General features: G+C 31.0%; 1 protein-coding gene across 1 annotated transcript in view; it reads right to left on the bottom strand.

Moving 5' to 3' along the window:
- The window catches only part of LOC135962320 (GTP-binding protein Di-Ras2), a 149,517-nt gene that overhangs the window by 91,012 nt on the left and 39,989 nt on the right, over positions 1 to 18,516 (bottom strand). The window contains exon 3 of the mRNA XM_065514180.1: positions 18,001 to 18,110. Coding sequence (XP_065370252.1) covers positions 18,001 to 18,110 — 110 coding nt within the window. The remainder of the gene's footprint in view (positions 1 to 18,000; positions 18,111 to 18,516) is intronic.

The following is an 18,516-nucleotide window of genomic DNA, read 5'->3' as shown; positions in this document are numbered from 1 at the left end:
TTGTGCTAAAAGCAAATGGTAACACGGTGTACAATTTTTGGAGTCATGGAAATATAACCATATATGAACGAAACTACGTGATAAAAGACCAAGAAAAACAGACACAGTTTTGCCCAAAGTCATGCACTTTTTTATGGGCCCCCAAAGATTTGTGGCCTCGGTGTAATTTTTGCAAAAAAGTGATCATTTTCTCAGGCCCATATCTTGCAAACAGTTCGGAATTTTGATTTACTCTTTGAGGAAAAGTTGTAGCCCTTGTCATAAAGAACAGAAATTGTGAACATATAAAATCAAAAAAAATTAATCTTCAAGATCAAAATCATCAAGCAAAAAACTTTAAAATATTCGAAATAATTTTTTTTAAAGCTGCCTAAAAGTATGCTTTATTTTAATTCCATTAGTTTTTTTTTAGGGTACTGCTACACGTTCAATATATATTGTGATATTTGGATCGCGATCCATTGTAATGGATCACGCAAAATTACGTTATTCTGCGATTTTGATCGCGATCCATCAATACTGCATGGTACACGTTCAATAAATATCCCGATATTGGATGGCGGTCAATATATATTGAACGTGAAGCAGTGCCCTTACATTTTGTATGGAATATAATATCGTTCCTGCATCAAAAATTTCCAATTTTCCATGACTCCGGCGCATAAATAAGTCTGAATTTGACCGATGGCAACTACATACACAAATGACATTCAATTCGACAGATGTAGTTTTCCTTTATACATAAAACTGTGTATATTATTTAAAAGTGAATTGCTTTCAAACCATATTTTAATTACGCATTTTTCAAAATTTAACTGAAAATGTTTTACACTTGATCTTTTTGAATAGATAAGGTCAAGTATTTTTCTCTGCATGCATCATTTGGATAAGATTGACTTGTGATCCTTTTTACCCAATTAAAATTTGTATTTTTTTTTCGGAGCTTTTGTTTCAGAAGTGTACAACACACTTACAGCTTACTACTAAATAAATAAATTTAATTTAAATTTTATGCACATACTCAAATAAACAAAGAAACAAAAGGCTTCACCTTTGCTGGCAGAACAATATGAACTGGGAAATAAAAACTTTTTAATATTAAAATACCAAATGCGTACATACATATATATTAGTAGGGTCAATTATTCGAGTTTTATTTTAATCGAATAAAAGTTTAGACTTTTTTTTATTGTTTGAGTATTCGATAATTTTTTCAAATTTCTACGATTATTCGAACGAATAAAAATATTATTCGAATAATTTAATATAATGTTATTAGTATCCCAACAAAATCGTTACTTACAAAATAAGCTGAATCAAATTATACTTTAAAATAAAAACTTTTAAATATTTTTAGGCAAACAAAATTTAAATAAATTTCATGACAATTTTTTTTTTAAATTTCATTTTTAATTTTTTTAAATTTAATTTCCGTAGCTCCCACATAATTTACATACATGATTCATATATCAATATATCCGCTATAGAACCGGTTCGGTTTCTATTTAAAATTTATAGAAATATTTGGTCGCTTAGTTGGATGTGAGTGGGATATCTTTCAAAATAAATGTTTTGTAACTCAAAACATGCAATTTTTCATTTTTTTTTTCAAAATCGAACTTTTTTTTTCCAAAATGGGCCCTTTTTTAAAATTTTTTTTTGCTCAAAAGAAAGCTTGGGTTAGTCCTTTAAGATCTATTTGGTCGGTTAGTGGGATGAGAGTGGGAATTATAGCAAAATAAATGTTTTGTAACTCAAGATATACAATTTTTGATTTTTTTTTTTGGCGAAATCGAACTTTTTTTCAAAAGGGGCCCTTTTTTTAATTTTTGTTTTACTCAAAAGAAAGCTTAGGTCTATTCCTTTAAGAGCTTTTTGGTCTCGTAGTGGGATGCGAGTGGGATAGTATCAAAATAAATGTTCTAACACAAAAATTGTATGTCTTGACTTACAAAATATTTATTTTGATAGATATTCCACTCTTCCACAAAAAGATCTTAAAGGAATAGACCTAAGCTTTCTTTTGAGCAAAAACAAAATTAAACAAGTAGCAAAGTATGGTCGGTCAAGCCCGACCATATAATACCCTACACCAAGTAAATGAGATTCTTTTAAAATATCAATAATTTGTATTTTTGAGTGATTTTCGGAAGTGGGCCTTATATGCGAGCTATGACCAATTATGGACCGATCACCATAAAATTAGGTCGTGTGATTTATGTCTATATTAAAGATAACTATGTTGAATTTTGTGTGTATACCAACATTTTTAAGCGATTTATGCACGTTAAAGAGATTTTCGGAAGCGGGTCTATATGGGAGCTATGACTAATTATGGACCGATCGTAACAAAATTTGGTGACATGAATTTTGTATATATAAAACTTATTTGGAGCGAAATTTGTGTAGATACATGGATAAATTAAACATTTATGACCGATAAAGTCCAATTTCGAGGGGACATTTGTATGGGGGCTAGGTGAAATAATGGACCGATTTCAGCCAGTTTCAATAGGCTTGGTCCTTGGGCCGAAATATGTACCAAATTTGATCGAAATATCTACCAAATTTGATCGAAATATCTTCAAAATTGCGACCTGTACTCTTCGCACAAGGTTTACATGGACAGCCAGCCAGCCAACCAGACGGACGGACGGACGGACATCGTTTAATCGACTCAGAAAGTGATTCTAAGTCGATCGGTATAGGTGGGTGTTATACTAATATTTTTGGGCGTTACAAACATCTGCACAAACGCATAATACCCTCCCCACTATGGTGGTGTAGGGTATAAAAAGGGCATATTTTAAGTTACAAAACATTTATTTTGAAAGATCTCCCACTCACATCCCACTAAGCGACCAACTAGGTCTGAAAGGAAAATATCCAAGCTTTCTTTTGAGCAAAGGGTCCATTTTGAAAAAAAGTCTACAAAATTTTTGATTTTGCAAAAAAAGTAAAAAATTGCATGTTGTGAGTTACAAAACATTTTTTTTATAGATATCAAACTCGCATCCCACTAAGCGACCAAATAGGTCTTCAAGGAAAATATCTAGGCTTTATTTTAAGAAAAAGGCCCATTTTGAATAAAAATTTCAAAAAGTTTTTGATTTCGGAAAAAAAATATTAGAAATTTTTTATTTTTAAATATTTTTTTTTCGAAAGATTTAAGAAATAGCTATCTAAACTATTTGGAGCACAACTAGTCATATACTACGTTTATACGTAGCCTATTCGCAAATAAAAATTATTTGCAATTAACTTACTCACTGTTTATAAGTCGGAAAATTTTTGTTTTTATGTGATGCCGGATGGTAAACTTAAATAATTTGGTAGTAATGTTTTTGAACAAAATATGATAAATTTTTTATTTTTTTAAATGCAAAAATGATAGAATCTAAAATTCGTATTTGGTTTGCAATCCAAGTAATGCAAAAACACAATGAAATATTTTAAAAACGTCTTAATAAACTAAAAACGTTAAAACATATGGCAATGCTTAAAATCTTATTTGTAAATAGTGTCGTTAATCAGGAATTGTATTCGTGAGTTAGCTATTTGCAAATAAAAAAATAATTCACTGTTTATGCGGCAAATTTTTCTAAATGAAATATTTTTATTTGCGAATAAGCCGTGCGTATAAACGTAGTAAGAGCTCCCATATAGACCCGGTTCCGAAAATCACTTTAACATGCATAAATCTCTTAAAAATATTGCTATATACACAAAATTTCATATAAATAACTTTCATATAAACATAAATCACACGACCTAATTTCATGGTGATCGGTCCATAATTGGTCATAGCTCCCATATAAGGCCCACTTCCGAAAATCACTCACGAATATAAATTGATATTTTAAAAGAAAAATATTTTTACTCATTTACTTGGTGTAGGGTATTATATGGCCATACTTTCTTACTTGTTTTGATCTATATCCGGTTTAATAAGTCATTAATATAGACAATATGGACATCCAATAATAGATATTTCAAAGACATTTGTAACGGTATATAATATTTTTTTTTTAATTTTTTATATCTAAAAATAAGTAGATTTTAAATCATATCCATATTATTTATTCTCAATTGGAAAATCATTCGAACTCTGTTGCATTTACTTTAACCTTACCTACCTTACCTTACCTTTAATAATCACAAGGTTTTCGTTTTTAAGTTAAGTATAAAAATGTTCTGATCTGATGATCGTGTTAATACGATTTGAAAATTAATTTAGAAAGTCATTTCTGATAAACTTGCCAACGCAATCACTTGGAATGATATTATAAACCATAGAATAAACACATAGAACGGAAGGAGAGAGTAATATATATTGAAAAATTACTCTCTTTTCACACATACGGGTGATACAATAACAAAATACATGCAATAAATTCTCATGAATTAGGTTTTTGACAACAGACTTAGGTTTTTGGCTCTCAGTTACCTATCTAGTTGTTGTATATGTTATAAACTATTATTGGTTGTTGCTTTGAGATAATTTTCTTTGAAAGTTTGTTTATATAAACAATTTTTTTTTAAAATTTTAACTTGATATTAAAATTTATTCGAGTATTCGATTAATCGATCATAATTAATTGAATAATTTTTTATTCTAAATTGAAAAATGTTACTCATTCGAGTAAAAAATATATTTTTCCTCCATTATTCGAATAATTTTTATTCGAATAATATCCCTAATATATACTTACATATACTATAAATATACAATGTATGTGAATTGTTGTCCAAAAAAAAAATAAAAAATATATATATTTTTTACTTCACTTTAACTACGGTTTTTTTATTAACGCCATGGCACTTCATAGATACATAGTTGAGGTTGGAAATTGCAAATTTGCTTTCTTGTTTTTCTGTTATTTGCACAAAAATTTACTCAACTCTAGGGGAGTCTTTTAGTCTGGTGGTAGATACTACGTTGACCGAAAAATGCAATTCAATATAAACTGAATAAGTATTTCTCAGCTGAAAAATATTATTTTAATATTTTTATTTTTCGCTGTGTTTTTTGTTTGTGTTCTTTTTTTTGTGGCGTTACAAATTTGGGTCAAACAACAGCAATTGCAATAACTTTGACAAAAGTTTTTGATAGTCAAAGTGAAAAATATACAATATTTTATCGAATATCTGTTTTTTTTTGTGATATTGCAGCAATGTCAATTATTGTCAAAGAATTAATATTCAGAATAAAAAAATAAATTAAATAAATAAGAAACATAAGCCCTCAATAACAATTGAGATCAATTTCGCAGAATATACACAATTATTTTAGTTATATTTTAAAAAATGCAATTTATTTGATTTGTATTTCATTTTGTTAATTTGTTTATTGAAAAATAATTGATATAATAAAATGCAATTTAAACAAGAAAATGCTCTAGGCAAAATAAATCAGTAAAAAGTAAGTCACAATAAAAACAATGATGTTTATTTTTTTCATAATTTTCATAACAAAATCGTAAAACCTTATTATAGGTCTGCGACAAATATTTTGATGTGTTACAACTGGAATGTCCATATCAATCTTTTTTGATGGTGGGGTTATAAAATTTTTTTAAATACTGTGCTTGATTTTACCAAATTCAATTACTAAAAATAGTTAATATGTCATTAAAGAAATGTTAATGTCAGGCTATGAAAATGTTACTGCAGACCGAACACCAACGAACTGCATTTTGTAAAAACTTGATTGCTTTTCATCAATTACCAGCACAAGTAGTTTGCATTTAACAATACTAAATGAAAATATGTAATTTAAACTATAATATCAATTGCCTTCTGTTTAGTGTACAATTGCTGTCGCAATATACTAAGTATTTTAGCAACATTTTGCACAAAATCACTAATAAAACTATGCTCTATAAAACTGAATGCCCCACTAAAGTTGGCAACAATATTTTGTAATGAAAATAAATGCGTTGCTATGTATTTAATGGCTTTTATTATTCTTCTTTTTTTTGTAATATTTTTTTGTTTTTGTCCTGCCTGCTAGCCTGCCTGCCTGCCTGCCTTGCATTTGTAGTTTTTGCATGCGATGGCAAAGTTAAGTGTTCATAATGATCTTAAACGTATTTTATGGACAACAGTTGGAATACATGGACAATAAGTGTCTAACATACATACCCCGTAGTTCTGGGGAACTGTATCAACCCAGTGAAAACAGATTCGTAATAGCTACTAAATTTATTGCCATTCGAATGATTCGGTTGCACACATAGAATTCTTCGGTTCTATCAACAGAAAATCAGTTGATAAAGAAGAATTTCAAAAATTTCTGAAGTTTTTTGCGATTTTGATATTGAAGATGAAGTTTTTTTGATTTTATCAAGGGCTACTACTTTGCCTCAGAGAGTAAATCAAAATTCCGAACTGTTTGCAAGATATGAGCTTGAGAAAATGATCACTATTTTGCAAAACTTACACCGTGACCCCAAATATTTGGGCGCCCATAAAAAAGTAATGGTGTCCGTATATGTTTATATTTCCATGACTCAAAAAATTATACACAGTGTAATTAGCTACATGACCAGTTATTTTCAGATGTGCATGTCCTAAAATTGACGCTACATAGACTACAAGGATACTGTCTGATAGCTGGTCCAAAGTATTTAATTCATTGGATTTACATAGCAATAACATGGAGTTAGTTTTCTTACTGGTAAATGGTCACTAGATTAGCTACATAACTAGTTAATTTAATATGTACGTGTTTTAAGCGGAAGGTAATGGTCAGTTTAAAAGACATCTCCTAGATTGCTTATAAACAAATCTTCCTCCGATCACACAGTGCAAGGTTCGACCCTACTACCAAAGGGTTGTAAATCCCTATACTCAGTTTGTTCATTTTGTTGACCAATTTTTTATGGGCCCCTAAAGATTCTGAGTATCAGTGGGCCCTCAAAAAATGGTGTCATCGGTTTTTGTTCAACAGCTAATTGAGACTTGGTTGTACCGCTGAACTTTATATGGCAATTATATAGCTAAGAGTCAGCCAAACAATTTTTTTTATTTTGAGGGTCCACCCACTGATCCCCATTCCACCTACGAAGCTGAACAACAGTAAAATACCTCAGCCGATTAAATAATACAGCACAACATAGAAATATACACTCGAACATACTTTTTTAACAAACACTCTTTGTTTTGGCGTCAAAAAATAGTAAAAACGAAAATTTTCAAGGTACAAAGTGATCTTTATGTACTATTTGGAGTGCCTATACATAATCAGAATGCAATGATATGTTCACAAGTGTTGTTGTTGTTAGTGAAAATTTAGGAGTCCCTGGAAGTTATTCTGTCATGATCGTGTGCTTTTCCAAAAGTCTTCATTTTTATTTTTCTTGGACCAACACTCAGGGGATGACCCCTACTCATGCAAAGCATTGTGTTGGAACTAGGAAAATAGGTTATGGGAGGGAGGATAGAGGGAGTAGTGTTTGTGGACATTTGATTTGAATTTTCCTATATTGAAAGTGACAGGAAAGACTTTGGGAGGAAGCTTATTCCACATACGGACAGTACGGCTAAAGAACGAATTGTCCCTGTAATGTGTTGTGCGATCTACTTTCTAGTCAACAACGAATTGATGTGCCCTTGCCGAAGAGCGTGTTTTGGGTAAAAAAGTACGGGTTTCGGGAACAAGTTGCCAAATTTCAGCAGAGCACATAATATTGTAGTATCAGTAGAACAGTGAAACACAACCCACATTGTGACTTTGTTCCATTGAGTCAATAGAGCTGGATACTCTACTGTCACCGATAAGCATATTCGCCCTCTCCTGTACGCGGTCGAGTAATTCCAAAATAGACTTCGAAGCACCGGCCCACACATGAGAGTTGTATTCCATTTCGGATATAAGTGGTGTAAATAGTAAGGAGATCAGATGGAGTGAAGTATTTCTTAGAAAACCAAGGCACTTGAATGCTTCTTTCGACACTCGAAAAATGTGTTTTGTCCAGCGGACATCGCACTGAATACTCATGCCTAAAACATCAAGAGCTTCTGATTCCTTAATATTTACACCACCCATAAAAACAGATGGAGCAACATGATCTGTTGTGCGTTTGTGAGCTAACAAACAACATTGAGTCTTGCGTGCATTGAAATCGACTCTATTCGCACAATCCCATTCAGAGATTGTCACAAGATCTTGGTTGAGCCTATCATTCATATTTTGCCTCATTGCCCAATCTCCGACATGCTTGGTCTATAATTGAATGCATATGAATGGCAAATGTTGCTGTCATCTGAAAAAGAGTAGATAGGGTTGGAAGTTTGACGTAGAAGGTCGTTTATAAAGTTAAGAAATAGAGTAGAGTGCGAGAGATAGTTTGTTTGAATCAGAAGTGGTGATTTTGACGCGGAAGACAAAGATCGCTCAGGCCAGCCAAAAAATTTTGAAGAACAGCTAAAAAAGTTTGAGAATTGGAGGCATTACTTCATGGATATTGTTGTCAAACTCAACAAGATCTTGCAAAATGATTGGAAGCTACTCAATCAGCAATTTCAAAACGTTTACAAGCAACAAGATTTACCCAAAAGCAGGGAAATTGGATGCCATATGAATTGAAAATCATTTTTGCACCGAATCATTACTTGCAATGAAAAATGGATTCATTACGAAAACCCGATGTGTAAGAGATCATACGTGAAGCTAGGCAAACCAGCCGAATCTACACCAAAGTCAAATATCCATGGCGTAAGATAATTGTCTGTATTTGGTGGGAGCAAAAGGGGAATATCTATCATGAGCTGCTTAAATCTGTACCGAACGCAATTGATTCGTTTGAAACGAACATTTTCCGAAAAATGCCCAGATTATGTGGCCAGACATGAAACCGTTATATTCCATCACGACAACACTCGGCCACATGTTGCAATACCAATTAAAAATATTTATAATGAAGTGTTTGGGAAATTTCGCCTCACCTGTCTTATAGTCCAGACCTCTCCCCGTCGGACTACTATTTGTTTCAATCTATTCAGAAGACTTTCTCTGGGATACCCTTCACTTAGGAACAGAATATCCAAAAGATGCTGGATACGTTCTTGGCCTCAAAAGATAAGCAGTTATTTTGGCTTGGAATCCATAAGTAAAATATCATTGACTACTTATAAAACTGCAGGGATAATATATGAGAGAGAGAGTGATAGAGAGTAAAAGAGTGGGAATGTGTGTATTGTACTCGTATGTTTGCATGTATTGTTTTCTATGTCATTGTTGTTTAGAAGCGTACAATGCTCTTTGACACAACTTAACTTACGTCACCCATAAACATACACTCTACCCATGTATTTAGCTGTACCCCTAAACATTTTTTCCCCGTATTTGGTCAGAATTTGTACCGACAGTCTGTACACTTTATCGATCTCAAATCTGATGTCTGGCCCAGGTTGACAGTGGTTGACCAGAAATTGTAACTCATTTTCTGAAGAAATTCGTAAAATTGTTCATATTACATATTTCACTGATAAAACGTCTGTTATTATTACAACATTTCGAATGGATGCATGGAACAAAATTGTACCTCAGAGAATGTACAAACTTGTAGGATAATTTCCATATAATACTCCAAACATGTGCTGAAATGTCTAAATGAAAAAATGCAGATTATTCTTTCAAGTGTCAGAATTACATTTGGATTTTTGGTGATAACTAAATTTTTAGAACTATGTAGTTCAAAAAATTCTTAGATTCTATTACACCAGCAAATAATGTTTACTGGGATAGTACGTATACCCATAGTATGGATGTGTGGATATGGATTATTTGCAATGAAAAAATATTGTGTTTATTGACTTTGGTTTAATCCATTGTAAGTAAGCATTTCTTTGCACTCTTAGCATGAGTTCGAGGGTAACAAGTTTTGTATGCAATTCTGTGATTTATCATGTTAAATTTTTCGTTTATCAGAATGGTGATTTAGTTTAGGAAATGATTTATAAATTATCTGTGTTATTTAAGATGATGTTAGTTTTTGTTAATTCGAAATCGAACGATTAAAAATTTTTTAAAACTACTGCTGGGTGTATAACTTAAAAATGTGGAATTATTTTAGCCTTTATTTTGAAACATTTGTACAATATAATTTTATTCAAAGTATTGATCATTGTTAGCTATGACCTTTTCCCATCTTTCTGGTAACATATGGATTTCGCGCCAAAAAAACTGCTTAGCTTTTGAGGCCAAGAACGAATCAAGCCTATTTCAGATACTCTGTTCTGAAGTAAAGCGTATCCTAGAGAGAGAGCGCTCTGCATCGATCGAAACAAATAGGAGTCGCACTGGGCACGGTCTGGACTATAACGAGGGTGAGGCAAAACTTCCCAATCACTTAATTCTAAATAGTTTTTAACAGGTATTGCAATATGTGGCCGAGCGTTGTCATAATGGAATATTACTGGACGTTTACTGGCCAATATTAACTTCAAGTAATCAGTATCGTTTAGGTTTCCTATGATGGTCTGGCCAGATTTTACCAGCTCATAATAGATAGGACTCTTATGCTCCCACCAAATATGACATGAATATTTGGATTTGGTGTCGATTCTTATGGTTGTCCGGGCTTCACATACGATATCTTTTGCTTCGGGTTATCGTAATGTATCCATCTTTCATCGCAAGTAATGATTCAGTGCAAAAATTATTTTCTTTTATAGCGATCAATCAGCATTTTGGACATGCAAAAGGTCTCTCGGCTTCAGTACTTATTGTGGATGAATCCTGCTGCTCGCAAACGTTTTGAAATTGCTGCTTAAGTAGTTTTACAACAATCTTCGTGGAGTAATGCTTCCAATTCATGGTCTACACATTTTTTTGTCTGGCCTGTGCGATCTTTGTCTTCCATGTCAAAATCACCTTTTCTGACCTCACAAAACATCTCTCGCATATTGAAACCGATAGTGAGCAATCGGTGTGCTTCAGCATAACTAAACTTTCCGCATATGACGATTCTTTGGTACAAAATTCGACATTTTCGAATTTGTATTTTGAAATTTTTAAACTCCCATCCAACACTGAGTTGAGATTTATTAAAAAATATGTTTACGTGATAAAAAAAAATAAGTGCCCTGACACCAACAAAATATGTGTATTTTAAACTATTTCATATTATAACATATTTTTAATAGTGTGGTCAAAATTGATTAATATATACTACGTTTATACGTAGCCTATTCGCAAATAAAAATTATTTGCAATTAACTAACTCACTGTTAATATGTCACATTGGTTACGGAAAATTCTTGTTTTTCTATCATGAGATGCCGGATGGTAAAATTTAATTTTTGTGTAGCTCTTTTATTGAATAAAATATGATACATTTTTTATTTTTTTAAATGTAAGAATTATAGAATCAAAAATTCTTGTCCGTCTTGCAATCCAAGTAATTCAAAAACGCAATGAAATATTTAAAAATCGTCTTAATAAACTAAAAGCGTTAAAACATATGGCAGTGCTTAAAATCTTATTTGCAAATAGTGTCGTTAATCAGGAATTGTTTTCGTGAGTTAGCTATTCGCAAATAAAAAATTAATTCACTATTTATGCGGCATTTTTTCTAATTGCAATATTTTTATTTGCGAATAAGCCGTGCGTATAAACGTAGTAATAGTTTTCATATTCAAAATCTGACCGCCCCTAATGATTTGTTAAGTAAAACAATTGAGTAGTTCTCCAAAAAAATTCTCTTATTAAGAAAAATCAGAAGTCAAAAGGAGGCAGAAAAATGTTGTTCTTTGTGTTTTCCTAAAATTATCTCATACCTAAAAAAATGAGAAGTGAAAAGCAGGAAGTGTTGTTAGTTATTCTCCAAGAATTTTCTCTTGTTAAGAAAAATGAGAACTGAAAAGGAGAAAATATATCAAAAATTTAAAATTTCCTAGTTTAGCAGGAATTTTTGAATTATACCTTAAAAAATGCTAAATATTTTTGGGTAAACAAAATTAAAACATTTTTTTTTTCATTTTATTAGCAAGAAAAATGTTTGGTAAAAAAAATTTTAAACTTATTTTTATAACCTTCACTGTCGTGAGAAGGGTATATATAAGTTTGTAATTCCGTTTGTAATTTCCACGATATAATTTTCCAACCCTATAAAGTATATATATTTTGGATCCTTATAGATAGCGGAGTAGATTAAGCCATGTCCGTCTGAATGTCTGTCTGTCCGTCTGACTGTTGAAATCAAGTTTCCGAAGCCCCCAACTAACTTACACACACGATTCATACATAAATATCTTCCGGCTCTGTTGCTATTTAATATCGAGAAAATCGGTCCACAAATGGCTGAGATATAAGGAAATAACCAGGACAACCTCGATTTTTTACCTATATCTGGATTACTAAGTCATTAATATAGACAATATCCATATCTAATGAGAGATATTTCAAAGACCTTTGCAACGGCGTATATAAAACCATAGTAAGTTGGACCTACAATGGGACAAAATCGGAAAATTTTTTACCAGAATTTTTTTTCACCAACAGTTTTTTTTCGCTAAATATTAAAAAAAAATTTAAAACATTTAAAAAAAACGTTTTAAATAAAAATATTTAAAATTTTTATTTTGAAGTATAATTTGTTGAAGGGTATATAAGATTCGGCACAGCCGAATATAGCTCTCTTACTTGTTTTAACTAAAAAAGAATATTTTAAACAAAAAATATTTTTTGATGAAAAAAAATTCTGGGTAAAAATATTTTTCCCGATTTTCATCAATTGTAGGTCCGACTTACTTCACTGAGGGAAAAACGACGTTGCAAAATCAACGGTTGGTGTCATTTTGACACTATACTACGGTGTCACTTTTTTTCGACACCGTACGTTTACAATTTGTAAACAAACGGGTACGAATCGACAACACAATGTTGTTAAATTATTCGCGACGCATTTCAACGTGAGTTGCTTTTTATAAGTGTGTTTTAATTTTATTTACATTAAAAAATTTAAAATATTGTAATAAATAATAAAGGGTAATAGTGATGCAAATAAATGGTTTAATAACCAAAATATAAAAGAAAGTGTAATTGTGTTTGATTGCGAATTTGAGTTGATGCAGATGAAGATCCAGGCAGTGAAGTCAGTGAAGATCCAGGCAGAGAAGACCACCAAATTCAATCATTTTTTCGTTGTCAAATTGACACCGTTCGTTTACAATTTGTACACATACGGGGTTGATACACTATTGACACCGAATGGTGTCAAATTGTACACGGATTTGTTCATTTTTTCGCTGGGTGTTTGGCCATTTCAAAACTTTTTAAAAACCCAAACTAAACTTAAAATTTTGCTATAACAAATATTATTGAAATCGAAGATTTGATAGTCCACACTCAGACATAAAACAAAATACTTGAGTAATTTAAATATATCCCCACTTTTCTTAATTTATGGAATACACTTTATTTAAATCTTTAAATCTAAAAAGTCATTAACAATTTCAGCATAAATACCAGCACAAAATATAAAGTTCTTCTGACTGCATTTAAAAAGAATTGTGAAAGTTTGCTTGCACATAAATGCGAATATCACTGGCTGGTGCTGGTGGTGCCTCTTTGTCTCATTACAAAAAAATATAGAAAAATTCAAAGAATACAAAAAACTAAAAACTTTATAGCATAATGTGGTTTGCTACTTTATCCTTTCATGCACATATTTGCAACAATAACCTAGAAAAAAAAAAATAATATTTTTTATTGCTTTTGGTCACGAGTCTCCGAACAACATTTAATGTTCAGAAATTAAAATATAAATGACTGTAAATTAAACAGAAATAAATGTATTTTATGTTTATGGGATTTTTATTTATATACATATATTTATAGTTGACAAATAGGCAATTTAAATGTGAGTCTTATATGCAAATAGATTAACTGTTGTTTAAGGATTACTTTAAATTTTCAATACCAAACAAATCTTATCAATGTAGAGTGTTTGATAAAAGTTTTAGCTACTTTCGTATGGGCCCGGACAGTCGAACGGACATAGCTAGATCGTCTTAGAGTCTTATGAGGAGCCAAAATATATACTAATGTGGGTTTGTGACAAATATTTTTTGATGTGTTACAAACGGAATGACAAAATCAATATACCTCCCATCTTTTTTGATGGTGGGTGGGTATAAATATTATTCCATTTTACCAATTTCCTCTACTTTATATTTTAGAGATTTAATCTATTTGGCATTCATGCAATTTGCGTGCATTTAAATAAAAAGTGACACAGTATTTTGTGGCATTATATTGAGAATTTGAAAATTACTGAAATATCATATTAGTACATATGAATGTCCAGTAATAATTTACATACGATTAGAATACAACATGCCACTACTAACTAAAAGTGACAAATACAAACATTTTTAACCATATTAGAGAGAATTAAATTTCGCTGAAATTTTTGTTTAAATTAAGTATGCAATATTTATGAACAAAATGGAATGTATACAAAAAAAATAAAAAAATAAAATAATAATATGGTGTTAAAAATTCCAAATTGTAATTTAATATTTTAAACTGATTTTGTATTTATAAAATGCTAATTGGAATATAAACTGCAATGAAATTTAATGGAATTATGCAAATTATTTTTTCACAATTCTATATTATTTATTGCAGTCATTTAATGGGAAATATGTATAAATAGGGGGGGTACACTCATAGAATAATTAAGTATTTCGTATTGAAATATTTATAAAGTGGTGTGGAAAGTAGGGTAAGTACGGATTCACTTAAATCAAGAAAGGTATTTAACTTATCATTACAAAATTTCATTTATTGCAGTTATTTAAAGAGTGTGATATTTTTATTTTTCTTGGTTATTAGTAAGAAATAAGAACTTTATTACATATAAAAAAATAAAATCCGTAAATTTGGCTTAATATCAAAATGTTGGGACATTTTTACACTTCATCTTGGAATTTAAAGGGTGTTAAAAAACACCAAAAAAAACGTGTTACAGTTGTATAACACAGTGCTACACGAACAAAAATAACCATATACGGACACCACTACGTAATAAAAGACCAAAAAAAGTGTATCCCAAATTCATGCACTTTTTTTGTATTTGCGCCCAATGATTTGGGGCCTCGGTGTCTGAGAAAACTCAGGCTCATATCTTGCAAACAGTTTGGAATTTTGATTTACTTTCTGAGGCAAAGTTGTAGCCCTTGCTATAAAGAACAAAAACTGTGAACATATAAAATCAAAAAAACTTCATCTTCAAGATCAAAATCGCAAAAACCTTTTAAAAAATCGAAATAAATTTAGAAATTAATTTTTATAAAGCTGCCTAAAAGTATGCTTTAGTTTATAATAATTTAATACTTCATTGCCCAAAACACTTAATTCTAATAGTTTTTTCTTACTAACTTAAATTGACCTACCTAAACAGTGTTAATAATCATTCGTAGGAAGTTCATATGTTCTAGAAAGTTGTTTATTGATATTGTTACGAAATTGTACTTGAATTCAAATATAACGATTTTAAGGGCTGATTTAAAAGTAGCATAATGCTTTCAAATAACAGTGCTGTAATAGCAAACTGTAACATATCTGTGGGCATTATTAAATAAAAGCTTTCAGTTGACCATTGATCATAAGTTGGCAACGCTGTTTGAATTCGAATATTCAGTTAAAGAACATTGTAGAAAGTACACCACAGATGGCGTATGATCTAGAATATTCGAACTTTGACAGTTAAAGAGCAATCTAGAGTGCAGATGGCAGTGTTATAAATAGTGGCAGAGGTTGCAGTCGTTAGTGAGTTTATCAGAGACGCTTTTCGAATAAACATCTACTGAGTGCCTTAAAGTGTGTTGTGTTTTTTTCAAGTAAATTCGTGTACATTATAAATTGTGTCTGTATTTCTGAGAATTTATAAACGTGTATAAAAAACATTGAGTGGCTATTTAATTCTGTGGTTGTTGTACATTTTGAATAAATAAAGAGTTGTTACAATTTTTAAACTACTAAACGGCTTTTATTTGCAATCAAAAGTATCCGAACATTCGTGCCACAGGTTGTGGGCGTTTTTCGGCCAATACTCTCTTCAAATAAATCAGTTGTGTTCGGTACAGGTTCCCTGAGATGGTCTGATCAGCTTCCACCAAATACAGAGAATTAGCTTAGCGACATGGATATTTGGCTTTGGTATCGATTCGTCTGGTTGGCCGGACTTCAAATACGAACTCTTACGCTTCAGGTTGTCGTAATATATCCATTTTTATCGCTAGTATACTAGCGATAACTCGGTGCAAAAAAGATTTCAAGCAGAATTTCCATACATACAAAATAGTTTTTCTAGGTCTCAGCTTCAATTCGTATGGTACCCAATTTCCCTGCTTAAAACGTTTTGAAATTGCTGCTTGAGTATCATCCAATAAGTTTGCAAGCTCTTGTTGAGTTTGACTACAATCTTCATGGAGTAATGCCTCCAATTCTTGGTCTTCAAAATGTTTTTGCTTGGCCTGAGCGATCTTTGACTTTCATGTCAAAATAACCACTTCTGAGCCGCACAAACCATCTCTCGCACCTTGAAACCGATGAAACATATTCACCATTAGCTTCGGTGAGCAATCAGTGTGTATCAGCGGCACTTTTTTCTAATTAAAGAAGTAAAGCAAAACTTCCAGCAGATAACGCTTTATTGACACAAAATTTGACATTTTCGAAGCAAAAAAAAAACCTGATAATTTGTACAAATTATTACTGGAAGTTACGGGATATCAAGTTCGTTGATAGTGAACTTTATATTTTTTACTGGACAAAACATAACGTGATTCGAAATGAGCCTTGTAAATTATTTGTGTGAAAATTTTTTCCGCATAAGTTATTTTGATACAAACCTTTTTGTCGATTCAACCTATTATGTTAATTTTAAGACACAAAAATTAGCTCATTGTCAAGTTTCTACGTATTTTAATGGATTTTAAAAGTCGGACAAACATTTTGTTTCTAAATTTGTTTGAGGTTGAACTGATTTTGCAATTTTCAATCATTTCTGATCAACAGAGAATACTATCCCCCTAGATGCTTCCCTCAAGGACCTATCGTGTCTTTCATAGACAGGCAGACATATCTTGATTGTCTTTAAATTGTATAAGCACCTTGAGTATATACAATTTGGGTGTGGGGCTACGACCAATAATTCGATGGTTTACAAATGAAATGAGAAAATCACTATACCATTATTTTTTTTTTAATTTTATTTATTTATTGAATCTGCCTATATCATTAGGCCTAACAATAAGTGTTAAAATCTTATAGCTAAAATTAAAACTAATTGCTCTATAAAGAGAGCATTGCTTGATGCATGGACTTCATCTTACCACCCAAATGTAAAATTTAATTTTAAATTGAAATTTATTTTACATTTTTCTTTGTTATATTAAACCGCTGAGTGCTCAATTCTGTACAAATGCATACATCAATCATTAGTTACAAATTCAGAATGAAAAAATTAAATTTGCATCTGTAAGCTTGAATTTGTATTATTTCTAATTAAGTTTTTTTTAAATAATTGCAATAATGATATGATTTTAATTTTATTTTTCAATAAAAACTGAAAATTTAAAAATATATATTTTCAATAACATATACAAATAATAGCAGCTTAATAAGATAATTAATCATCACGCAAACATCAATCATACATCTCAATTATGTGTTAAATAATAATGTTAAATGTGTTAAATAATAATATTTAACTGTATGCCATCATTTTAACTCTATTATTTATATCACAGAGAATTTTTATTTTTAATATTTGCTGTATTCATTATTGAAATAAACCATTGTAAATTTCAAACTAATTAAGTGTCAGTTGGCTACAGCATGACAAATAAACCAAAACAGCAAAAGACCACTAACAAAAACACATTTTCCGTTTTTCCTCTATTTTGTGATTCACGATAAAAACAACAATAAAAAGTAAATATTTAAATTTAAAAATACAGATACACACACACATGCACACTCACCTTAAACGAGGCAATTCACAATAAACCCAATCTGTTACCTCTTCCAATTTGACCTCTCTGTGTGTTTTGGCCAGGTCCGATTTATTGCCAGCGATTACCATGGGTATGTCCTGAAAGAGAAAAGAGAACAGAAAAAAAAATTAAATGAAAAACTACTGCGACAATAAAAACAAAATAAATTGTACGTATTTTTTCAGCAAATGTTAAATGCTAAAATATCACATTTACAAAATATGTACAATGGCCGGCCATATGTATCCAACAGTTTTGGGTGAATAGTGATTATAACCTTCACCATGAGTTTGTAATTTCTACATTTTACATTTGCATCCGCACAAAGTATATATATTCAGGATCGTTATAGATAGCGGGGTCGATATAGCTATGTCCGTTTGTATGTTGAAATCAAAGTTCTCCCAAAAAATTTACATACATACATCAAAATATCCGCTATAGACCCGGTTACTATTCAAAATTGAGAAAATCGGTCTAAAAATGGTTGAGATATAAGGAAAC

This window comes from Calliphora vicina, chromosome 5, assembly GCF_958450345.1.
Source record: "Calliphora vicina chromosome 5, idCalVici1.1, whole genome shotgun sequence".
In the NCBI taxonomy this organism is placed as follows: domain Eukaryota; kingdom Metazoa; phylum Arthropoda; class Insecta; order Diptera; family Calliphoridae; genus Calliphora; species Calliphora vicina.
This window is presented reverse-complemented; position numbering and strand designations above follow the sequence as displayed.